This window comes from Gallinula chloropus, assembly GCF_964237585.1.
Source record: "Gallinula chloropus genome assembly, chromosome: 4".
NCBI classification, from domain to species: domain Eukaryota; kingdom Metazoa; phylum Chordata; class Aves; order Gruiformes; family Rallidae; genus Gallinula; species Gallinula chloropus.
The window spans coordinates 69,235,776-69,262,679 of NC_140088.1; the positions used below are offsets into that span (position 1 = coordinate 69,235,776).

Sequence of the window (26,904 nt, forward strand, 5' to 3'; positions counted from 1 at the left end):
AAGTAACTCTTCACAATGAAAATAATTTGATGTCCACACTGAGCCTCATTTAATAGGGCGCTTTGGAAAAATGTTGTTGAGACCATTCCATCCAGAACTTGCTCAGAAGATGCAGATAATCAGATCAATACTTTTACCAAATGCCCCAAACAGTCTTCATGGCTTAACATGCTCTCCTGAAAATTACAAGAGGATGTGAAATTCACACACAGAGGTATCAATACATTTACACTCAAATTACGGTTTTTAAACTGTTTTCCAAAAGGCAATCTGATTAAATCAGAAAGATGGTTGCATAGGTGTAGAGGCTTGCATTTGAAGCCAAAACCATTAAAGAGCATGCAGGGAGTCCTTGTACAAGTCACGGAGAACGTCCTTGTCCATAATCTAGACAACAGAGGATCGGATCAGTCCAGGACCAGACTAACCCTGAGTTGAAGACTAGCTGACAAGTACATAAACGGAAGCACAAAGGAACACTTTCTCATGTCTTATATGATTTTCAGGGACTGAAGATGAACCCTTTACTAAAAGTGTTCCTTAGGCCTACCTTCCAATTATAGCAATGCTCTGAAGAGAAATTCGTCATGACAGCAGCTATATACAAAAGGATTCAAGTTTACCAAGGAATTTTTTTTTTCCATTCCAAAGGGCAGAGGGGAATAGAAGAAAAAGACATTTCAAGGAGGGTTAAAAAATAACAAACACTCAAACTATTAGTCAATTTAATTTTTTTCTACAAAGATGTTGGAATTCAGGTTCTGTCTGAAATAGGTATGATGGGAAAGTGGACTACCAAAATATGAGTAGTTATCCTTACAGAAGACTCAACACCAGTGGCATGAGGCAAATGCTGATGTCCAACATAAGCCAAACTAGCCTGTGGGGCCTAGAGGAAGAAAAATCAGAGAAGAGGTGGGCACAGTTAATTTAATAAAAATATTGGTAAGAATAACCATCATCATCTATCACCTACAAGGAAGTGGCCTCACATAAGCACATTAAGCCAAAGAACATCTGGTATGTGAGAGACAGGATAAGAATCAAACACACACCCAAAAAACCCACACACAGAGTAGGGTCAGTAAATTTACATAGCAAGTTTTGTGGCATTCCATCCTACCCCCAACTAGCTCCCTCCTCCACCCTCTGGGAGTTACAGACCCCCTTATGAACACTGTAAGACACCAAGCCTCAAGAAAACAGGAACTCATGGGGGCAAACCACTCGCTGCTGTGCCCTCAGTCACACACACACACACACAATGGGAACGCAAGGGTTCTGCAGTTTATAACACCCTGCCTGCCTTCACGGGGAAACGAGATCAGGATTCAGCCCTGTATCTTCAGCAGCCATAAAAAGCAGTAAAATAATCCCCCTACTCCAGGCAGCATGAACAGGAAAAAAAGACTTGAGCTTTTGATGAAACCCACATTGCTAATTCTTTTCTCCACAAACTGTTCCAGTCACTCAAGTACATAAAACATTTGGAGTGACTGGACTGCTGCTCCTATTCAGTGCAGCAATACAAGACCGTGACTGATACAAACGCAGGGGAAATTCTTGAGAAAAAGAAGAAAGTCAAGTGAAGATGATGTAGGAAGGTCTGATCTGCCATCGCAGTGTCAGCCAAGAGTGGCCACAGGAGACCTTTGTATTTTAATTTATGCTCTCTCAGTCAGGCTGAGGAGCAGCAGCTGCTGCAGCAAGAGCAGGGAACACATGGCTGTCAGGAGAGCAGACAGGAGGGCAGTCCTTATGCCTGCTTCCCTGTGGCGAGAAGAAAGATAGGAAAAGATTTCCCCAGCAGGGACCCCTCACTGCAAAAACAGATTCTGGCTGGCAAGAGCAAAAGCTGTCCTCTCCAACATGCCTTGGCAGTATGGGTATGGAGTACCAGTGGAAACACAGACCACTAAAATAAAGGATGTATCTACATAGAAACATACCTGTATATATAAAAAAATAAGCATCCTAACGTACAATCCAACATGAGCGATGTATTAATGCTCATAGGAACCACATTTTCTAGTAATTATACCTAGTTGAAAGTATTAAATCCAGTGCTCAGGATGGGATTGTTTCTCATTCAGTGGAAGTATCATAACGAAAATCAGGGCTCGACACAGAACACAGTTATACAGAAAGCACCTAGGTGGGGGCAGAGAGGGAACCACCTTTCTGCTGCCGCCACGAAAACATGAATACAATTATTTCACATATATAACAAAAATACCCCCCTCCCAAAAACAAAAAATCCACAAAATGACACACCCAAAAAACTTAGGAAAACCAACTATTAATCAAAATAACACACATTCACATGCTAAGCCTTAAAATGTTTTGTTCCATTGTCCAAGTTTTCATTGAAGTACTTCTAAAATAGATCCCCATACAGAAAAAAACAAACGAAACAAAATCCCATGGTTTCTCAAGCCTGTATGTATTTATTTTTAAGATTTCCTGTAACAACAGGAATTTAGACTAAAGAGTTGTTTACCTGGAAATCCAGTTCCCAGTGGGATCAGATCATGGACCTGGGCCCTGGGAATAAGGGCTTAAAGGCATTCAGAAGCACTCATTTATTATTTCTTAGTAAACAAAGTCTTGTAACTCTGTAAGCTTCCCTCCCACCCTCAAGCCTAGTAAACTAGCTTGAATCTGAAGTGTACCTTCTACCTCTGTAGTGTCAGCTAGTTTTAAAGCATCTTTTTTTTTTTTTTTTCCAGAACCATGCCGTCTTGTTTATCTCATCTTCATTCTGTCAGACAGCAAATAGTAGCAGTCATCCACACCACTTAGTTCTTGCTCCCTTCCCATGACTCTGACTCTCATGCAAGTAAACAAGAGAAGTCTCACACGTATCAGATGTTAAATGCTGTGGTAGAACGTGAGATGACTTTGATAAATTTCTCTTGATTAAAGAATTAGCTACAATACACACTTCGGGACTTAAGGTTCTCATGCTTATACAGCCTCAGTGACTGGACTATACTATCTGGCCACGCACATCTTACGCAACTGTTCAAGATCATACTCTTAGGAGAACATTGGACTCTGCTCTGAAGACAGCCCAGGCAGCACTCCCCAAAAGCCACAGACTTGCTTATGGGCCTTCTCAGGGTCCAGACGAGCAAGGAACTTCATACCTTTCCTTCCAAAATAATGGACAAGTGCTATATTTGAGCTTTTATGTTAAACCTAACTACTAGAATCTTCCAAAACAATAATCAGAGGAAGAAACAGTCTGGTGCCTGGCTAAGAACACCCTTCAGATTCAGATTCACCTGTCCACCACAGAATCCTCATTCCTCATACACTACTTTAAAAAGTATATACTTAAAAGTATATACTTACTAAATCCACTGTAGCCAATGGCAGAATTAAATAAGAAATCTACTTGTTTCTTCCTTTTGAGAGGCAAGGAGAGGATGAAAAAGGGTAGAACTGCAGGTAACTGCAATCCTACATAAAAAAAACTGCCAGCGACATACCTTGCTGTCAAACATGGCCTGGGCTGAAAATGGTTAATTCATTAGAAGAGCTGTGTAAAGATCCAACTAGGTCACCATCTGGAAACTTACAGCTCCTTTTCCCAGCAGTAAGCTTTTTTGTCTGTGACATCCAGCTGTAGCTGCCTTGGACTGGTACACTTACTTGACTTTACACGCCTCCAACATTTGTAATTCAACCATCTGAACTACTGAAAAGGAAGGGATCCAAAAATCATTTTGTAACAGTATTGTGCAGAAAAGTCAGGGGCAGGACATGGTGGGGAGCAGAGAAAAGGTGTTTCAAACCACATTCTTCAGGTGTGGGATTTTCATTGTGGTTTCACAGAAGCAAAGCTGATGAACATGAAAGTTAATTGACTCCAAGCTGCAGAATGCTTTATTACATGCCTGTTGGAACTCCACCTCTCCCAGAAGTAAGCCAAAAACTAATAGGGAAAAGGTACAACTATAGCAACTGGATGTCACACACTTCAAGGAACAACCAGACAAATTCACAAAGAAAAACCTATCCAGGGATACTAAGTACAGAGATCCTAATTCTCGTTCTGAAAGGGTGAGGATTCAGAGCATATTCCCCAATAATGATAATTATCTACTCACTTTATTCTTACACTTTTTACCAGCTGTCCACTGTTTTAAGGATATCTACCTTAAACTGACCTTTTATCTGGCCTGGTATGATTACTGGTATGACCGCCTTGACAGTGACACTTCAGTTTGTTTCTGTATCAGGAAATGCTTCAACCCAAATGTAATGCTAGATGTCAGGGAGAGAAGAAGGGGAGCTTGACTAGAATACCTCACAGCACATCACCCCTAACAACTTCAAAACAAATTTCTGTCCAGCCCTGTGTAACTTTTTATTCTTTCAACGTATCCAAATCCAAGAATGCTCCCTTCTATTTCAAATGCAAAATGCCCCTTATTAAAAGGCAAAACATTGACTTAGTGTAATTAAAACTGAATTAACATTTTAATTCTTCTAGATATAATTAAAGTAACGATTTCCTGATAATCTCAGAGCCACATTTAATAAAGCTCACAAAATTACTTCCAATATTCACTTTGAAACTTAGATCATTAGTCCTTTTGCTCCCAGATTCTTTACTGATAATTACAGCTATGAATGTTTCACAAAATTTCATAACCACACCCTTTTCTTATTCTGAACACTGAGAACTCATTTTGAAATTTCATTATCAGTTTACAGAGACCAAGCAGTCCAAACATTATCTCAGGTTCAGTCAGAAGTAATTACTTTCATTACACACACATGCACACACTCACCCCAAAGCTCAAGGGAGGAAAAAAAAAGCACAGCTTTACCACCATTCAGTGAAGTACAGCAGAAATATGACTCCAGGCAAACTCATGCTGGGTCATACCAGATAGATCTGTATCTTTGTTAATGGTTTAGTTTCCATAACTTCTGTAGTAACTGTGGCTCTGGAGATTTCAACACACCTTTCACTACTTAGGCCTTCCTAACTCAGCCTGGGGTTGATCAGAGGTATTAGACCTTGAAACCAAGAGAGAAATGACAAAACATCCACAGACTTAAGAGCCAATTAAGGTTAAATATTTCCAAGGGACAACACATTCCTCAGTCTACAGTCCTGTTCTCAGATTTAGCCTGTCCACAGAAATAACTATGCCAAATATTAATTGCAGGGTTGGTGTTTAACATGGACAGCCTTCCAAAAAACACACAGCTTTAACTCAAGGCAGCTAACAGTTACGTAATTCAGTAGCCGAATGGTCTACTGAGTTCTCCTGGTCACATCCTCACCTGAGTGGAGTCGTTTTCCTCCCATGTCAGTCTCTACCAGCACCTCAGTTGGTTTATGAAGCCGTATCTATACTGCACACTGGCACACAAACTGTTTTTGTTGGCAAAAACACCACCTTGAAATACCCTCTTAGACAAAAGCATCAAACTACCATTAAATTGCAAGGGACCCCAGGCAGGAATTAAAGAGTATTCAAAATGTGCCTTTTATAGCATCTTTGGTAACATACAGAACACAGTCCATTAACATTTTAAAGTGTTGTAGGTATTTAAAAGATGTCAACATGCACAAAGTTAACAGAAATCAAGACTACATAGTCTTCAAAGAAACTTTTTTTTAAAAAATTCATTATGCTTAAAACATATCTTCTCTAGTTGACTTGTGGTTGCACCGATACAATGTTTCTTCGCACTCTAGAGAACCAACAAAAGAGCAGGGTCCTTTCCCTTAGGGAACTCCCTTGCACTGAAGCTACTCAAAAGGCAAAGCTCAGCACATCTCATCCAGAACCTCCAAGCAACGTTTGGCTCTGTGGGTTAATGTTGCTTCTGAAAGTACATGGCAATCTAGTAGATCGAGGGTTTAGTGCAATAGCTCAAAGAAGTTCTTCATCCCTTTTGGTGGCAGGATGAGTTTAAAGGCAGAGAAGACTAATCTTGCCTTTTTTTTTAACCATCAATAAGAATCAGGTTTATATTTCTTTAAAGCCTTCCTTAAACGCAAAAGAAAAGGCGTTTCTGCTGTTTACTTTTAACAGTATTGAAACCATTGCTATTAACACAGACTATAACTATTTACTCACATTGCATTGCCGCAAACTGCTGGAACAATCTGTGTAGAAAATAAACACAATATTCATCAAGTTCTGTATTTAGACAGACTGTTTTTACCTTTTCGCTATCAATCACCAAAGCATAAACAAAACTAGTCTGAGATGTTCAGTTTCCATTCAGCTATAAACCGATTTTCAGGCTTGATTTATATACATAGCTTTTTTATGCTTTGCTTACAGAAATTCTTTTATCTGCCACACACCAGCTGACTTGATAAGACACCATTAGCAGTAATGGAACCGTATTTCATGCAGAAGTTGTTCTCTTTACACTAATACGTTGTTAAAGTTCAGAAGCCATTAATAAAACGTGCTGATTTCTGATGTGGCTAATGGCAGACCACATAAGTAGTGGTACTTAACAGCTGAGCATCAGCAGCTCCATCAGACACAGATTTATGATGAGGTTGCTGCTGTGATGTACACGCCTGGCAACGCAGGACTTGGTACTCGAGGCAGCACCAGGCATCGCTGGGTACAGGAACCAGCAGCGGTGACCAGCTTGCTGCCCAGCCCGCAGCCTGCAGGCACCACCCCTGGTAAGCGGTACCTCCGTACTGGTGAGGTTATTTCATACCGGCACCTGCTGCTCTACAGCTGGAGAGAAGACAGCCACGGGTGTCTGCTGAGGATGGGCTCCACGTGCTTCAACAGCCCAACGCTGCAAGTAGCGGTCACATATAGCTCCTATTATTGAAGGGAAGTTTTCATTTAAAGGATCAGGACGGTCCGACAGGATGCTTGCTCAGACACAAGCTAGCAGAAACGCTGCCTGATAGGCTCCACTGTTCTCTGCCAGAGTTTTTGGGTTTCTTGGGGTTTTTTTTAAGACTATCACCTCTTTTAGCAGCTCTTAGCTGCTTAGGCAACTAAGTAATTGCTCTAACTCTTTTGAAAGTCTTTCCAGCATTCATTTGGGGAACCTCTTTGGGCTTTCCCACCCCCCACCTCCTATTGTTTTTCTTTAAGAAAAAAAAAAAAAAAGACTTTGCTTGAAAAGCCATTATGCAGCTGCCACCAAGTGATTCCCATGGAAGTCGAACAGGAGCTGTTCTTACGCAGAAGCCCGTGAGGAAGGCCCAAGCTTTCACAGTGCTGAAAGCCTTTGTGCTCTATACCCTAAGTGGATGAAGGCACACTATGCAGGGGGCTCATTCAAAATTAATACTACATCAGGAAGTGGGTCAGGGAGAGGCAAGGCACTTAATTGATCCACAGTTTGTTTTCTGTGAATTCCAAACGTCTTTATGTACATGTTTAGTTTGTCTTGCCTTTTTCCAGTTAATTTTTTTTTTCAAGCTAAAGCATTTTTAAACTTAAGTTCTCTGAAAAAAAAAAAGTTAAACGAGAGCTAAAGTGACACTTTGATAACAAAAACAGAAAAATATTCACCAAATCACTAGGCTGGAAAACACTTTTGAGGTCATTGAGACCAACCTTCCATCCTGAAGGCAACACGGACATAGAAAACAAGGCAGGTTTTACTCAGACAAAACATGGCTACCTTCTCACTTTTAGAAGATGACAGTCTTACCTGCTTTATGAACTGGTGCTTATGGTGTATTCCATAGTCCTGCTTTCTGTGAAAAGTTACAGGTTTCCCTTCTCAACTATTTACACAGAAGTCCAATACCACCCTGCAATGTGGACAAAGTCCACCTTTCCAAGGCCTTCAAACTCATCAAGCTAAGAGTAATCTTGCTCATTTTTGACAACACAGCTACACCAAAATTGTTCTGCTTTACTCTATAAAAGTTATCTGCGGTCATTTCAAGGACAGATTTCAGTAGCAGATTGGAACAGCCTTGTAGAGTAAAAACTTGATCCTAGTACATTAGTAGGTTTGAACAAATAGCAGTACTCACTGAAGCTCTGATATGCCAAAGACACAAAAAAGGAGTTCTATCAGCTCTCTCAAAATACTCAGGACTTTACAGTACGCTTCTAATTAACACAACAACAGCAACTACCACCAGCATCTGAATTTCAGCCCTGTACTCCAGCCTCAGGTAACACTGCTAAGACCCTGTGCTTCAAGAGCAACAAGCCTTCCATGTGGTTCAAACAAGAGACACAGCACATCCCTCCAATCTTTGCTTACTGTGCCAGTCTCTACCACAGCCCCAGTCCACCTCAACCGATTCTCCATTGCTCAGTCCTGCAGCAATTATTGATGAAGCTAAAATGTGAAATTCTCCACATCAGAGCCAGAGTTGTGTGTACAGTATTGATATTCATCAGCCTTAGAGTGTGACACACCAACTAATATCTGCAGAGATAATCCTTCTTTAGTTATGATGTCTTACACCAAGACTAAGGCGTGCTGTTTCAAAAGGAGATGCTTGCACATAGGACTGAAAAAGGTTTATTGTAATTATGAAGTGTTTATGGAAAAAAGCTGTTTGTCAAATAGGAACAAGTGCCTTATAAAATGGTACCAAGAAAAGCAGTGCTCTCTGGTTTTGTTTTTTTTTACTTCTTCCCTGTTGACTGGTATATGGACTCCAGGAACAAAGCCAGCAAACTGTCCCTGTAGAAAGCCCTTTCAGAGAACAGCAGTGACTATGCAGGGGCTCCTGTGATCTGAGAGCACAGAACCCAGCTGAGATTTCAATTCCAGGCAGCAGGAATAAGAACAGGCATAGATATGTAGCAAGACACAAGAAGGGCTACCTTGGATAAGGGAACAGAGAAAACAGTCTCTGCAAGCTAGAGCAGAGCACAAACTGAAAGGAGGGCAAACCCAACAAAAATCAGGTATTTACAAGAGACATGGTAACTTATCCAGGCAGTAATCAGCTGCTATTGACAATAAAACCACAGTGCAGTTGAGTACATCATCTCTGTCATTTATTAGACATGACATTTAAAGTGACATGAAACCGATCACGAGTTCACTGGAAAACCCACTCACACACAAAGTTCTGGGATGGGGAAAGCTGAAGGCAAAAGCCACTGTTGCCCACAGCTGACCTTCTGCGTCTGTCAGTGGTCAGCAGCTCTGGAGAACAGGCCATAGGGACACAAATCTATAGGGCATAGGAGTACCTCTAACAGAAGAGAAGTGGCCAGACAGGAACCTCAACTCAGTCACCTGATGCTGGAGGGTTCATATTAATGTAGCAGTCTCATCAAGGCCAGTACCCAGTTTCTTGAAAATGCAAAGCTATTGACTGCATCTGCTCAGGAGCTACTTCCTCCCCCACAGGTACAAGCAGTTTAGGAGAGGTGAAGGAGAGCAGCAGCCAGCAAGGCTGTAAACCAGGTAAAAACATAACTGGCTTGTGTTCAAGTCAAACGTACTAGTTACTTGCACAGAGAAGATCCTGCAGAATCAAACATTGATTCAGATTCCACTAGAAACCTTTAGACTACACAGGCAGCAGCTCTGCCTGTCTTCAAAATGGGACATCCTGTAAGAGGAAGGAGACTGCTTACATGTAAAAGAAAGCAATATTTTTAAACCACACTCAGCCCCATGTCACTGAAGTGGGAACAGTACAGGTAACTGTGCCAGAGCTCCCACCAGCAGCAGCAAAGTGGAATATGGCCAAAGGAAGATCAGTGCAAAAAGGCCTTCTTAACACATATCATCAGTTAGATGAGTTTCCAGTCCCTGAAAGTCCTGCTTTTAGGCACATAAATCTATGTATTTCTGCTCCAGCAGGTCAAAACTTATTTCTACATACAAATACATATTTATGTTACATGTGTATATTTGTCCAACATTGTTGCAAAGTTTGGGATGCTTTTAAAGCCATCAAAACCCATACTTCTTGGGAATGGACAATCGTGACAAACCTTTCAGGCCACTCCAATGAAGTACCTTTTTACAGGGAGTTGCATGGTGTTTGGAATATGGGAAGGAAAAGAAACCAGAGAGGTACAAGTGGAGCTGTCCACTTAAATTTTAAGTTCACATTACCGTAAACTTGGTAGACTATCACTACTCTTCCTTTCTCCAGTATCACTGAGCAATTAGGGGAAAACAAATAACCATAAATCTTACTGAAACAGAGAAGATCAAAGTGCACTGGAGGAGCATCCCAAGTAGCACATATGTCTGCATAATCATCCTCACTGGACTGAGCTAATGACTAACACAGCACCATGTCTGATGCCTCTGTGTACCCCACAGTCCAAACCCGCCTCACCTAGAGCTGAAGCAGGCTGTGCCTGTACAATCACTTTAAGCTGATCTACAGAGAAAGCAGGAGACAGTCATACCATCTTCCCACACTTCAATCTTGCAGCCAAACAGCAAGTCAGTAGAAACTGGCCCAGATGAGAGAACTCTCAGTCAGATCTGGTAACTGACTATCAGTCCACTGAAGCAGTTTACAAATGCATTTGCTTCTGCGGTCTTGTCCCAACCTCAGCTGCCTGTAGTCTCCTGCTCTAGTTTTGACTTTGACACTAGAATTTACAAAGCAGCACAACCAAAACCAGTCAGGAAGCCACTGCCATAACCAAGAGCAGGAAGCAGCTGTGCTACAGGAACAGTCATTGGGAGACAGGGGCAAAATTGATTCAGACTATTAAGAAAGCAGCAAGACTTCACTTTTCCCCTGGATGCCCACAGAAGGAGAAAGAAACAAGTGGATGCTTGTGATCTCAAACAGTATCGATTAAAAAGTAAGGCCTTAGCTGTTTTTAACTGCAATCATACATATTTTATACATACATATTTTCATAGTCTTCACATAAGTCTTATGCCTGATTTTCATCCTCAGATAGCTCCCTGGAAAACAGGGCTTCTTTAAAAGTTCTTCCCTCTTTTTTTTACTTATATTTCATTATTGTTGGACTGAATTTACACTTACTCCTTTAGACACACACCCACATAAACTAGCAGTCAGGAAGACAACTTCTACAAAGTGCTATTCTTTACCCACATGAGAAGGGTGGGGTTTATATTTCAGTGGCAAAAATTGTATGTAAATCATCTGAAACCTTGGCTTTGTGCACAGCAGAACATCCCAGTATGCTCCTAGCTTAGATACCTGCCAACCCCCTTCCTCACCTGCTGGTAGGAACCCATGTTTTGAATTGTCAGTTTTTCCCAAATTCTGTTCTCACACTTCAATCACATGGCACTGCAAAGACAAACCTGAGAGAGTTCTTCCACCAGGTGACATAGTTAACTGAAGCATCGCATGAAGCAAGAAAGCTTTTGTCATACATTATCTGTGAATGTTTTTTACTCAGTGACTCTGCTTTTATATATAAACCATTTACAGCACATAGAGGGAACCCCCTTTGAGCTCTTTTTAATTGTAACTGGCTGGGAAGCAGAGCGCAGCATCAGAGATACAACTCAGTGAGAGGGAAGCACAGGAAACATAGCCTCAGAAAAGTAAACATACACCCTACTCATGGGCACACAGAGCAAAGGTATCCAACAGGAAGAACCTGTGATGCAGGCTCTGACAAAATGATAGACACCAGGTAGATCTGATAGGGGTGACAACGCACACCCAGTGCTGTGGCATCTCTGCGTGGGGCACCAGAGCTCAGCTGAGAGACTCTGCCCTCTCGACACTGAAAAACTAAGTCTTGATACAATAACATTCTGTGTCATGGAAGGTTTGTCCCTAAATCAAAGTAAATTAAGCTGGACTGTCATTAAATGTAAGCTACTGATGCCAGGAAACACCCAGTAGGCTGAATTATTACAAGCATCCTTGCAGTCTCATTTATATAATACTCTCTAGCCTTAAACAGTAGCTTACTGGAGCTATTACAGTAGACGTAGTCAGGTTTTAACCCACTAACACTATATTCAGGAAAAGAAAACAGAAGCCTCTATAAATCCCCAAACATTTCTCATATCTGAAGGTATCTAGTCTCCCTTTAATCCTTTCTTTGAACACAATACTACACAAAAGCACCAAACACTTTTAGAAATAATTTTATTTCCTTACTGAAGAGAAAGATCTATTTAGCCAGAAGTTTCTACAATTCTTTGATTTTTCCATAAGAAGTCTTGCTGCTGAGAAAGCCAGATGGCAACAGGTACAAAGTAGGCATACAAACTGCTTTATAATACGTATTGGCCTCATTGCAAAAAGAAAAGAAAAAAAATCTTCCATCACTACACATCAGGAACTTTGCTTGAAATGATTTTCAATATTATTTGATGTAATGGAGCCTTCACTAGAAGCAGAGGGATTTTCAAGGCCTGGAAGAGGCATATTGATTTTTCCCAGTTCTGTGGGAAATTGACAGTTCATTCATAAGATCCTCTGTGTGTGCTGAAATAGCTATTATAAACGCTGTCCAGAGGAAAGCGACTGGAAAGCTGAAACATTAGCTGAAGAGTCTGATGTGGAGATTGAGGCATATTAAAATAAATACTGCTACTGCCATTTGCCTCTCATTTTATACAGCTAAAGGAGTAGGATCTCTGTTTTTAGCATCTCTGCAAGTCAGGCCATCTGGAGGTTATATGAGATCACACTGAGTCAGAGTTTGATACCAAATCAGGCACCCCTGACTGCAAGCCTCAGCGTGTTAGTGACACGTTGAAATGCCAGGGGAAGGCCAAACTGCTCTACATCTGTGTACGTTACAGAAGCAGCTACACACAGCATCGCGTCAACAGTGACATCCACCCATACCGACCCTTACACCTGTAAAAGGTCCTGCTGGAATCAGTGGAAACCTATATCCACAGTGATCTATGAGAGGGGATATTTTTTGGCAGGAGCAGCAGCACAGTCACAATAAACAGGATGCTTTCCAGGCTTGCACAATGGTACAATGAAAAAGAAACAAATTAGGCCTCAAATTGGTAAAGAGTAATCTACATTTTCCTGGATTTTTGCACTGTAGAACTGTAGCAATATGCAATTCAATACATTGGTAAAAATGGGTAAGGTGGGGGGGGTTGTTTATTTATTGCACTGCAAGAATATTTGCTAATTTTTAATGAGAAAAAATACGTAAACAGGTGCAAGAGCACAAAGTCACTAGGAAACACTAGCTAAGAGTCAGATATTTAGAATAGTTTAAAAAGTTATCCTAAGGGAAGGCACTTTAATGGTTAATGCTGACAGTGACTTCTAGGTCATCACTAACAGAGCTGGGTTACTCCATGAGCTGTTCAGCTCCTTGCTCCTGCCTACATCAATAAAACAATCACAGTCTGTTGACAGGCTACTGGCCACGCATTGAGAAGCAAGCTGCATATTTAGGGTGAAGCCAAGTATGAATGCTGATTTTATCCTACAGCGCTGTATTTAAAGACTGGTATTCCCTAACTAGCAGAATTCAGTCAGGAGATTTCTTTGGGTCAAAAATACTCTCAGCCCCAGTTTTAACTGGAAGCAAAGCATTTTATTCTAAATGCTTATAGCAAATCTTCACAGGTTACTGCCCATGGTTAATGGAGTATAAACTGTTGAAATACCTAAACTGAGCATTTAACAACACATCAGTAGCTTCTTGCTCCAAATTTATAACTTGTATTAGCCCTGGTGCCAAAACCAGTTTATAATGCATTTTCAACAAGAAATCTCTTAGTAGGTACAGGGTTCCAAAGAAAAGGAAGCATTGTTTCACTAACTGTAAGGCCAAGTTTCTTATCCTCTACTAGTCATTAACTATTGCATCTTAGAAAGTTTAAGGACTAAAGAATAAATTAAAGTTTACAATAATCCTGAAGTACTACTTAGCAATCTCTAGAACTAGATCTCAGAGAGTGCTCTTTAAGAACAGATGACAGAAAATACTTCCAAATTCCTGTCCACTGGAGAGGTCACAGAAGTTCCTTACATTTTTCTTTTTACTCCTCACACAAAAACAAAACACACACAAAAACCCCCAGCAAACAAAATAAACCCAAACAAACCAATGTTTTCCCCACAACTTCCATTTAAAAAAATCGCCTTACATCTACTGCACTACTGTTTTGTGGTGGGTTGTTTTTTTTTTTTCTCTGAAAAACATGTTTTCTGGGCTCCCACTTGTGGGGGAGGACCCCCCAAAAAACTAAATTTCTTCCCCAGCACAGCTCATGCTTGCTTTCCCTGCGTGTCTATTTTATCATACTCTGCAGTTGAATATGTGTATACATAACAAATACACCAAAGAGTCTATAATGAAAAGACCATCTGTACTGCATTAAGATAGCATGTCCACCTTTAAATTCAATGTTACAGAAAATATGTTTGTTGAAAAACATTATCAGCATGCAACAAGGGGGGTGGGACTAGGATCAATGATAACTTGTTTTCACACATACAAGAATTCATAAAAGGTTTCACTTGTAAGTAAAACTTACTATGACAATTCAATCAAGGGGGGAGACTGGTAAATACATTTACCAAATTCACTTTTAGCACAGTTCCTATAACATTCACTTGAAGTATGTTGGCATTCACTTGAAGTATGTTGGCATTAAACCATAAACAGTTGCACGATTAATCAAAATTAGTTTGTTCTTGTGCCCTTATGATTCTTCAGACTTTTCTAAACTGGAAACATCAAATAACTTAAAACAGTAACATATTTACAAACACCTAGTTTTTGTAAAACAAATGCTTAGGTGAAAGAAATAGATGAGGAACATGGTTGAAGCTTTTTCCTTTTTGTCTAACCAATGATACAGCCTGCCACAAAGTTATGAGGGAAGGCAGGACGAGGAAGATTTTTATTCCGAGAATGACCTCTACAAAGCTGAAGCAAAGAGTTACTGTATTTTTATATGCATTTAAAAGACTTGGGCTACATCTGCTGAAAGAGACACTGAGGAATTCAGGAATTCCAAGCTCACAACAATGCATCTATTTAATCATTATGTACATCACCGCCTTTCACTGTTTCAGAACAGTTGTGTATTTTTCCAAGACAAGCATTGTTCTGTTTCTGGCAAGACCACTTGTGAAATGCTAAGCTATCTATGCTACTAGGAAATTTTTAAAAAAGGAAAATAAAAATCATTTGAGCATAAAGGGGAGAAGTGAACAGAATGCTTCCACTTCCACTGCAAGTCCATCTTCCCAATGGAATTTTTTATAGACCAAATGCTACAGAATGCATCTGACAATTGCATGGAACTAGCTTCATATTGATTTTTTTTTTTTTTAAAAACCGCTGTGGCAGGGGGAAAATCACATCCACAAGAAAGTTTTGGTTATATCTGAAAACCAGCTGACATCAGAAAATGATCTTCTGCCCCTTTGAAAACAAACTACCAACGATGTACAAAATTTAATAAACAATCTATTTGTGGTCCCTTAAAGGTCAGCGCACTTCTCCAACACTTTGCCCATAAAACACTTACATAACCCTATTCAGTCTTCTTTCTGTTATCTTTCTGTAATTCAGAAGACTATTTAGATTCCCATATGGTTGCCATCAAAACCAGCAGATGCCAAATGAATTAAAACACAAATTATGACTTGTAATATGCTGATGTATCATAACTGCAGCATCTCTCACAACTTAAGAGTGAATCATCAGCTAAAGCAAAGGTTTCTGAGGTGTCAGTGCTTTTTATATATCTTTCTGATCAGGTGAGGGAAATCAAGCATGGATTGAAATTCAGAGTTAAACAACAGCGTGTAGCCACAGTTTCCATCAAGTCTGATAAAGCCCAGAGCAACTGAAAACAGTTGTTGGAACAAAAAGTCATCATAAAACTGTCCTGCAAATGTAGAAGGGGAAAGAAGGGGAAACAGTTCCCAAAGAATGACCTACTTTTACTTTTTGCACAGTACCTTTAACATCATTATACATGGAAGTAAGGGGGAAGAGGAGGAAGGCAGTTTGTTTGCTTTATTTACAGAAAAATGTTCTGTTACCTTATATTACAGCTACAGCTCTCAGCTAAATCAGATGAGGTTACGGCTTCCCTAAAGACATAAAGGCTCATAAAGAAGCAGCATCTATTGCACCAGCCTAGAAGTCAGCAAACATAACATGGTACTCAGTTTGCATTGAGTAATACGTTAGATGCATTTTATTCCAGGTTGTCTGTTTTGCTGAGTGATCTCTCCAGCATTAGAGTGCAACTTTCCTGCCTTCATTATTCTAATAATTCAGTTGTGTTTAAGGAAAAAGCATAAACAGACCAGCACAAAGCCAAAGTATGGCCAAAAAGATCAAAACCTCATCATTTGTGTATGAGAATGCTCACCCTCTCCCTCTGTGGTTACAGAATTCAGCAAACAGATCCAAACCCAGCTGCTGCTCTTCCAAGCCCAGTGCACTGAGAAGATGCTAGAAATACTACTACACGCAGGTTGCACTTCACTACACAGCCTGTCTACTCCATAGCCAGTGCTAGAATGGTGCAGCAAGGTACTGTGCAGCCAAGGAGATCAAGAAGTGCAGCCCAGAATCCCTGCAAATGCCCAAGCAACAGGGGCTTGCACTTTAGGGATGGGTGGGAATAGAGTTTGCTCCATCCTATCACTGCTACTACTACTCCTACTACATGGTAATAGCTCACCCTAACCATCCCGTGCCCCACACAGCGTCACCACTGCGTAATGAGCGCGTTACGCAGCGCTGTGCAGACACCTGCAGCCGGGATTGGTCTTTAACATTATGTTAACAGTCATAAAAGCACAAAAACATGCAGAGAGGTCTGTCCTCCAGGGCTGGGGATCTACCTGCTCCCTCCTCCAACATAATGCAGAGGGAGAGAAGAAAGGAAGCGGGAAGTGGGGGGGGAAAGGAAAAAGGAAGGGGGGGAGGGGGGAAAGGAAAAAGGAAGGGAGAGAAGGAGAGAGGGAAGGGAGGAATAGGAAAAAGGAAGGGAGAGGGGGAAGGGTGACGAAAGGAAGGGAGAGGGGGAAGGCGGGGAGGGAAAGGGAAGTAGAGGGATGGAGGCACGAAGCCCTCTTCGCACCTACAACAAAAGCAATTAGGACGCCGGAAGGGAAGGGGATCCAGCAGCCTCGGAAGGTGCAGGAATGCAGCATGCAACTTGCCCGCGGAAGGGCTGCCCGGAGCCAGGCGGGCAGGAGGCGGCTGCGGCGGGTCAGGGGGGGGAGGCTGAGACGGCGGCACCCCGGCCCGGCGCGCCCCGCCGCCCTCACCCGCGCCCCCGAAAGCCCCGCCGGAGCCCCCCGCCGCCGGCACTGTCACGCCCGGCCCCGGGCTCCGCTTTCACACGCCCCTCGGTCTTCCCGTCTGGCCGTGCCCAGCCCGGGAGCGGCAGGGGAGGAGGAGGAGGCGGCAGAGGAAGACGCGAAGCGCCGTGCGACCGGACCACTTACCCAGAAAATGACATTGAAGCCGAAAATGAAATATTTGATGCAACAACTGACTTCAGGCCCCTTGTAGTGCTTCCCGGACATCCTCTGCGCTCATGAAGACACTTTGCTCGCAGCCAGGGGGAGAACCAAAACCGGGGGGGGGCCGGGGGGGGAGGGGGGGGCAAGGAGGGGGGGGTGGCGGGAATGGGGGGTGCTGAAAGGAGGGGTGTAGGAAGAAGGGGCGCTGGGGGGCGGCGCGGTGGGCAGGGCTCGGCGCCGGCTGCGCGCCGTGGGGAGATGCGGCAGGAGCGGCGCGGCGGCGGGTCAGCTCCGACTTGCCGGGCGCCGGGGATGGCCGGGGAGCAGCTCCCACCGCCTCCGCTTCTCCCGCATGGAGGAGGCCCCGGCTGCTCGCAGCGGGAGGAGGAGGGGGGGAGGGAGAGGAGAAGCGCGGCCGCCAGGGAAGGAGGCGCCCGGGCAGAGGCGCGGGGCTCGCCGCCGCCACAGCGCCGCTAGCTGCCCCGCGCCCTCTCGCGCAACGCTCGCGTGGCCCCTCCCCCTTCGCCCCCTCGCGCACGCCCCGCCCCGCGGGGAGGGGAGAGAAAAGACGCGCCAGTTGCCGCTACGGCGGCTCGATTGGCGTCGTGTCCCGCCAACCGGGCTCGAGGCGGCTCTATGGCGCCCCCTCCTCTCTCTCTCTCTCACACCCCCTCCCCCCCGTGGCGTACCCTAGCGGTGGGGAGCGCGGCCCGTTGGGAGGGGGTCTGGCAGAGGCGGCTGTGGGCAGGCTCCCATGGCGGTTCGTGGCGGGGGGTCTGTGTCCGCCGGCCTTTGTCTGCGATGGCGGGTGGGAGGGGGGGCGGCCTGGTGGCCGCCTCGGTTACGTAAGGGGCCGTTGGGCCTCCGGGGGCCGTTGGAGTGGCCGTTCGGGGCAGTCCCAGCGGCGGGGCGCTGCCGGTGGGGTGGGCCTCAGGGGCCGCACCTGCCAGCGCTGAGGTAAAGGCGGTTCGTTTAGCGTCGGGTGCCCGTGGGGAGCCAAGGGTAATCGACGGCTCGTCTCCCCGTCACAGGTTGGTGAGCCGAGGTTCTGTCCGTGATTCCTGAGACGCCTTCCTCGGCAAAGCCCCCGCCGCCTTGCGCACAAGGCAGAGCTGCCGGGCTGGGGCTCGCACGGGCCGGGCAGTGCCGAGCAGCGAGGAGCACCCAGCCTGGCTGCTGTGGGGGAGCAGAGGGCTGCGGTCCGTAGGCTGCACGGGGGAAGAGGCAGGAGAGCAGCGCGGTGCCAGGTCGGCGGCGGCAATGAGGAGCCGGACCATAATTGTAGCGTGGAGGTTGTTTGGAATGGGTGCCTTCAGATCACCTCCCACGTGAACTCGTATGCGCTGCATGTACAGGAAGACGTGAAGAACTGCCCTACTCTGCTTTCCACAGTTTGCGTTTCAGCATGCTCTGAATTTATATTGAACCTGCCAAGTGTCAGGTTACGTGGCTTAGTTGTATTCATAAGCTGTTTGAGATTTGGAGTCCACGTGGTCTAGCATGAATGGCATTTCCTTGCTGAAGAGCATCATCATTTCAGATTTTCACACCTTTGGAGTTTGCTGGTCCTGCTATAAGTGCGCCACTTTAAAACATGGAAGACTGCTTTGTAATAGATTTCCCATCTCTACAAGGTTGAAAGATAACACACTTCAAACATATGATGTCTGAAATACAAAAGGGAAGTCTTTGGTTCAAGATAGCTTTGTGTTGGTTATGGAGCTTGTTCATGTGCCTTTTTGGAGGGATGGGAAGTACTTGGCTGTCAGGTCTGATAGATGTTGAGAAGAAAAAGCTTGTGCTGAAGTGTATCCATTCAAATAACCAACGTTACCAGGAAATGAGAAATTAATGGAACACATCTATACAATTTAACCATTACCATATAGTTTACCACCTGACTGTTACCCCTGTGTCTATTGCTACAGCATTGTTAACACTATCTTTGCAAGAGCATCCATGGGAAGAGGGTAGAAAAGGATGAATAATTAGCAATGCGTAGGCTGTGTACCAATGAATAAAAAGCACATCACCACTTACAGAAGGGTATGGTAATAATGCATTATATTAAGGTGCTGTTTTTACAAGCGGCTTCAAATATTGGTGACAACCTGTACAAACATAACATTACTGTCATAACACCTCACTAACCCCGTGTGTTGGCACCCTTTAGGATTGTAATGCTTCACGAGCAACAGGAAAATACTGCAGAGTAATATTTATTACGATAAATGCAGTAACGATCTTGGACGGTTTACCTATTCATTCATTCATTCCAAATCAACAAAAATAAATGCAACCTATACAACCTACATCAATTACAGCACCATATTACACGACTTCTCTTGTTTTCCCAATCACAAATAGTGCTATAGACAAGCATCATCTTAAAGTCAAAAGCATTTCGCGTCGTCCCATCAGCTGAAGAACTTAGGATGTCTAGAGTTAATGGTTACACTGCTCACTTGAAGAGGGTATTGAGCACAGAACCCCGCTCTTTTTATTTCACTTTGTGTGTACAGTTCCTGTGCAGCCTCAGAAATGAGCAACCAGACAGCAAAGGCAGCAGAACAGCTTTGATGTAGGTAATTGATCTCTGAGAATGCCAGCTGGAACAGAGTCCCCTGCACCTGCAGCAGCCTCTCTGGTTTACAAACACATTTTGTCTCCTGTCCTAAACAAACAGGGATAAAAAAAAAAAAAAAAGAAGTCCCTTGGCTTTGTGCCATCTCTTGCGGATCGTTTCTTACATGCTTTAGCCACCTAGGTCTGGAAGCTGTGCAAGATGACTGTGACAGCACTTTAAATTCACTGTTAGTTACCAGTAAATGCTGAGTTCCAGTGTGGTGTTTTGACACGAAAGCCTGAGGCGATACTAAGCCAGAGCGATACTACCTTTCCTTGCAGTGTGGCAAGACAGTTATTCGAATTCTGTTAGTTTATAATTCATCTGACTAGTCACAGGAGTACTAATGGGCAGTATTTCAATGACAAAGCAGCATTTCTAGTCACATGGTGCTTTGTAACACTAGGCAGTGCTTTGATTTACTACTGACATTGGAGAAAAAGTCCCATCCCAATGATTAAATCTGCTTCCTAAGATGTAGATATCAACGGACTTCTGACCAAGGACTGGCCAAGTCTAACACTAGTTAAGTGCAGGAAGTTTGAAAAGTTCATGTCTTAAAAGGGGTATAGTTGCAGACTCTGAAATTCATGCTTCCCACCAAGTGAAGAACTCTCATCCCAATTCTTCAATTCAATCATTTCTTAGATCCAGCACTTCTTTATGTCAGCTCCTGGTTTTTGATCTATGAATTCTTTGACATTTTCCAGAGAAAAAGAGATGCAAGCCTGAGCGACTTGAGATGAGAAATGGCTAAGCAGCACATTGAAGACTCTGGTTCCATGAGTTACCGCATTGCTAAGCTCACCATGTGCCACATTTAGTGAGATAGAGAGTTGTGGTCAAAGAAAAGTGCAGTGTCTGTGTTCCTAACTCTAGTTATTTCCTAGATACTTCATTTGAGTTGAAATTCATAGGAGAGCAGTATCTTTCCATGGGGAAGCCATAGAGTGCTTTGACATGCAACAAGATTAATTTATAGAGTCGCAGATATTATCTACCTCAAAATATTTTTCAATCTAAATATCATACGACCTTGTGATGCTCTTTCTGTTCATTTGATAGTTTTGTAACCAGGAAAAAACTTTGTTTTCTGCTTAGCAAATGAGTTACCATGGATGAGGGGGTGGGTTTTAGGGTTAAAGAATTCTGAGATAAAAATGTCATAGGACCAAACTCAAGGGGCGATACTAATTGTATTGGCCACGGTGGAGTTAAATGCCCTGTTCTAGCTCTGAGCATGCCTTCAGCTTCCAACAAAAATAACACCAATCTTTTCAATTAATTCACAAGTGCTAGTACCGACTAATTACTGGTAACAGCTAACACTCATTAGTGGCTTTCTGGTGAGTTAGCTGCTTTTTCAGTAGGAAACGTTGCTTTCAATGCTGAATATAAATACCCTCCTGCAGGACCAACCACACGTCATCATAATTTGATAACAACGACCCTGTTGTTGGGATGATTCACAAGGCACTGAGCATGTCTACATCTACAGAGTTGGAGGCCAGTATCTGAAGCTAAGCCATAGCAAATAATCACCAGTAACTGTTGTGGTTTTGTGTGGTGGGGTTCTGGTGGAGGAGGGGGGCAGCAGGGGTGGCTTCTGCAAGAAGCAGCTAGAAGCTTTCCCTAGGCCCAACAGAGCAAACACCAAGGCCGACTCAAGGCTGGACCCACCGCTGAGCAAGGCCGAGCCCATCAGCAACGGTCACAGCGCCTCTGGGAATCACATTTAGGGGATAAAAACACACAAGCAGCCGCTTTTTGCCACCAGAGACGGGAGTGAGAAGATGTAGGAAACTTTGCAGACACCAGGGGCAGTGAAGAAAGGAGGGGAGGAGGCACTCCAGGCGCAGCCCCTGGAGAAGACCATGGTGGAGCAGGTTGTCTCCCTGCAGCTCATGGAAGATGATGGGGAGCAGAGGTCCCACCTGCAGCCAGTGGAGAGATCCCATGCGGGAGCAGCAGGGAGACATATGGGGTGCACTGTGACCAGGTGAGACACCCATGCTGGAGCAAGCTCCTGGTAGTACCTGCAGCCGGTGGAGAGAGCAGCCCACACCAGAGCAGGTTTGCTGAGGGGAACTGTGAGTTTGTGGGGGTCCAGGATGGAGCAGTCTGGACCTGAGAGACTGAGAGACAGTCTATCATTTTATGACTGCACCCCATAGACATGACCCATGCTGGAACAGCTGGTGAAGAGCTGAAGCCCCCAACTCATCTTGGAGAAGTTTGTGGAGAACTTTCTCCCATTGATGGGGCCCCACTCTGGAGCAGGGGAAGGATGTGAGGAAAGTGTTGTCATCATCCACGCCCTCCCCGCCTCCCCCACCCCACCCCCAACTAAGAAGGAAAACAACTCATGAGGAACTGACTAAACCTCCATCCCTGTCTCCATCTGTGACATCTGGGCTAGTGGGGGAAGAAGGGAGAGAAATCATGAATAAAGGTAAGACTGTGAAGAAGGGAGGGGTGGGGGAAGGCGTTTTAAGATCTGGTTGTACTTCTCATTTTCCAACTCAGTTTTCGCTCTGTGTTTGTAGTGTAATAAATTAGATGGGTTTTTTTTTTATTTCGTGTTGAGTCTGGTTTGCCCATGACACAAGTTGTGGAATGGTCTCTCCCTCTCCTTGTCTCGACTCCTAAGCCTCTCAATATATTTTCTCACCTGTCCAGCTGAACAGGGGTGTGATAGCCCGATTTTGGTGGGCATCTGGCCTCCAGCCAGGGTCAAACCACCGCAAGTAACCCATTGCATCTACAATTGATCTTACTTTCTCAAAAGAACCTATGTCTGAACCTCGATTTCCTTTCTCCAAATGCTGTACTTTTGGTTCAAGGATCCATTATTTAATATGTTTTTAAAGTAAGAAGGACAACATAAAGAGACTACAAGTTGTATTTACTCCAGTTCCCACCCACGTTCAGCAAGCTTTGGAACAAAGGTGATGAGAACTACTAACTAGGATGCAAATTAATTAAAGAGACCTACCAAGTACTGGCAATAGTGGTCCAAAGTCTAATCAGGCAGGCTCTACTGCTTGCAGTCTGCAAGCTGGTTTGCTCAAGATGACCCAGGCCAGTCTTGCAGCAGTCTAAGCTGGTAGACATGAAGATGCAGCCCCAGGAGTCCCTTTGGAGCAAACATATGCAAAATGAGATATGTGGACCATTGGTGCCAGAAATGCGCCTTTGAAACAGCAGGGAGGAAAACTGCACTCTGCTCTCTCTGCTGTAGGAGGAGGAAGAGGTGTTTTCTGTGCCAGGCACCTCAAGCCAGGAGCTGCTGCTACCTCTGCTGCTTGTGAGAGGAAGGGGTGGGAGTGGTGGCATGCTTCCTCCCCTCACACTGTGCAGAGGAGCAGCCGAGGCCACAGCTGCAGCTTGCGGCTGCTTGGGGTGAGCATACAGCACACAGCTCTGTTGGCATGGCAGGATGCCTCAGCAAGTCCCGTTGTGGCGGTTTTTACAGAGCTCTTTCTTACTAATTCCCCTGGCAGGTCTATACAGCAGCGAAGTGGGAGGTACATGGTCCAAAGCTCACCGTCACACAGGGGCTGCAGGTGTGGTTCCAAACACTAGCCTCTTGCACCAAAACTGTCTCCCAAGTGCATTGACCATAAGTTGCTGCTTTACTGCCGTTTCACACCCAGGACAGTGACAGGGCTTAATGAGAGAACATGGGCATTACCACCGTACAAGAGAGACAGAGGTTTGCAGTCTGAATTAGGGGAATGTGGGCAGTCACCTCCCCTGTCATTACTGGTGCTACAGGACCACAGCAGTTAACATGGCTATAAACTCAGACTCCAAAAAGTGCCAAATTTATTCTCCTAACTTTGTATTGCTAACGGCACTGGACAACCACTGCTAACATGGAAAGTGTTCCCTTCCCAAAGGCAGACTGTTGCTTGTGTACAGCTGCAGGTTCTGGTGTAATTTTTGACAATGCTCTGTCCAAAAGGGTAACATGTTTATCCTATGGTGGAGCAGCATATGATGTTCTTAAGGTCCATGAGGTTTTTCAAAGCCTTCTGACTTGCTTTGAGCCATTCTTCATCAAATAACACAGGACACCCTCACTTCAAACCTCAGGGGCTTAACATACGGTGTTTGTAACAGCACTTGGGAGAGTGAGGATTTGCACGAAGTGTTTTTAATGTTGACGAGATTTTCTACAAAACCACCATTTTAAGTAACCCTTGAGTATGTTTCAAGGGTTTCCCTGACTCAGCCCTGAGCCACCTGAACCTCTACCATCCCTCTCCTGTGTACCTTTATGTTTTTCCTGGAATCCTGGATCAGAGTTGTCTACATGAAGAGGAATCAGCCTGGCATCTCCTTCCACACAGATCTGTAATCCTGTCAGAAGGTCAAGGAGTAGAAACAGGAGGTGGGATGAGAGAGTGCAAGACTGCAAATCTGGTTGTTGTAGGCTTTAAATCGAAGTTGCAGTCAGAGTGGTGGGAGGGGAGGCTAGCAGACCAGTTTGTCTCAGAGCCCAGCTTTCAGCAAAGTTCTCAACCATAGTTTGGTCAAGACTTGAGCTAAAGGTTTGGAGTAGGTGTTTGGCCAGCCTGGTTGGGAGTTCAGACTCCAGACCTCTGTGCAGTCAGGGCTTTTAATAATCTTGCTGAGAATGAGTGGGAAACACCAAGGAGCTCTCAGATTAAATTTAGCAAGACTTTTTTTTGCTTTTTTTTTTTTTAATTCAGACAGCTGTAGAGATGTGGTGATCTGAAGGGACTCTGTATGTGCCTTCGTAGCAGAGTTGATGCAAAACCCTCTGGTGAGAGTGATGAGGTGCTCAAGGGAGTCAGCACCTGCTGGAGACCCCAGATCTGCAGTGAAGTCCAGCAGCAAGGAGCCACCTCCTAACTTCTGGCAGGAACATGCTCAATGTGGTGGTTTGACCCTGCCTAGAGGTCAGATGCCCACCAAAGTCACCCTGTCACTTCCCTTTTCAGCTGAACAGGAGAGAAAATATATATTGAGAAGCTTATGAGTCGAGACAAGGACAGGGAAAGAACATTCTGCAATTCGCATCATGGGCAAACCAGACTCAACATGGAATTAAGAAAAAGCATCTAATTTATTATACTACACACTGAAGCCAGAGTAGGATAATGAGAAGTACAACCAGATCTTAAAACACCTCTCTCCACCTCTTCCTTCTACACAGACTCAACTTTATTCATGGTTTCTCTTCCTTCTTCCCCCTTGGGTGTCACAGGGAGAATGAGGGTTTTGGTCAGTTCCTCGTGAGTTGTTTTCCTTGTTAGCAGGGGTTAGGGGGGAGGCATTGCTCACACTCTTCCTCTACTCTAGCATGGGGTCCCTCCTACGGGAGACAGTCCTCTACAAACTTCTCCAACTTGAGTCCTTTCCCACAGGGCTTCAGCTCTTCACCAGCTGCCCCAGCATGGGTCACGTCTATGGGGTGCAGTCTTTCAGGCCCAAGCTGCTCCACCATGGTCCCCTACAAAGTCACAATTCCCTGCCAGTAGACCTGCTCCAGTGAGGGTCTCTCTCTCACCATGGGCTGCGGGTCCTGCCAGGAGCTTGCTCCAACACAGGTCACAGCATCTTCCATGTGTCTCCCCCTGCTCCAGCGTGGGGTCTCTCCACAGGCTGCAGGTGGGACCTCTGCTCCCCGTCATCTTCCATGAGCTGCAGGGGGACGACCTGCTCCACCATGGTCTTCTCCAGGGGCTGCAGGGGAATCTCTTTCTCTGGTGCCTGGAGTGCCTGCTCCCTTCCTTTCTTCACTGGCCCTGGTGTCTGCAAAGTTTCCTACATCTTCTCACTCCCGTCTCTGGTGGCAAAAAGCGGCTGCTTGTGAGTTTTCATCTCCTAAATGTGATTCCCAGAGGCGCTGTGACCGTCGCTGATGGGCTCGGCTTTGCTCAGCGGTGGGTCCAGCCTTGAGTTGGCTGGTGTTTGCTCTGTTGGGCCTAGGGAAAGCTTCTAGCTGCTTCTTGCAGAAGCTTTCTTCACCAGAATCTTGCCATGCAAAACCCACAACAGTCTCTCATCCAAGCTATGGCAATAGCAGTGGCAAAAGGGCTGCCATCTTTGCTGTGACATCAGCAGTGTGTCCTGCTATCAAACTGCAGAACAGAGCATATCCAGGGCCTCTAACAGTTTATTAGGACTATACAAGAGTCCTGCAAGTGAGCTGATAATCCCAAAGGAAGGTGGTTGACTTGTTTAACCCGATTTCTTCACTAATTTGTGTCTGTTTTCTCATACAAAGCTTCTCTAGTCACATCTGACAAGGTACCACATAGCAGGATCAAAGATACCAGAGTTTCCTATGCCTTCAGTATTGACACTTGTAATTTCTCAGATCTTATACCAAGACAGGTGCCACAGCAAACACAGCACTTTTATTAAAACTCATCAACAGGTATTTTTCAGCAAAGTTCAGTATAGTTTACATTGGTAGACCTGCTTAAGAACAATAATACATTATTTATAAATTAAATACATTTTAAACATTCCCTAAAGGCATAAAAAAGCAGTACTAGAGTAATTACAAAGCCTTGCTGTGTAGTTAGGTCTCTTTACTTGCTGTAGTTTCATGGGAGGAGTACATGATGCCTGTGGTAATCCTACGTCTTTGGTAGAGAGGCCTTTGTGCTCAGTGATAGCATGCCACTTGTGACAGGACCAAGAAGCAAAAGGTAAGTCTCCAGCCACACAATTCCTCTATTTACCGGGGAACTCCAGTATTGTGAAGAGTCCAAAGAGCAGGTAAACTGGGCCCAGACTTTGTTTCTAAACTACTTCCAAGTGCAAGGTTACACTTCCTACACAACTTGCACATATTACTCTTCAGGCACCTTAAAAGGAAGGCACTTCTGAAAAATACAGTTTACTAGATTTTAAG

The 26,904-nt window shown here is 44.3% G+C and overlaps 1 protein-coding gene across 1 annotated transcript in view; it reads right to left on the bottom strand.

The window, feature by feature from the left end:
• TSPAN5 (tetraspanin 5) overlaps positions 1 to 17,465 on the bottom strand; it is a gene marked incomplete at its 3' end in the record, with an annotated part of 80,978 nt that extends 63,513 nt beyond the window's left edge. The window contains exon 1 of the mRNA XM_084263345.1: positions 17,366 to 17,465. Coding sequence (XP_084119471.1) covers positions 17,366 to 17,446 — 81 coding nt within the window. The 5' untranslated portion in view covers positions 17,447 to 17,465. The remainder of the gene's footprint in view (positions 1 to 17,365) is intronic.
• Between the last annotated feature and the right edge of the window lie 9,439 nt (positions 17,466 to 26,904).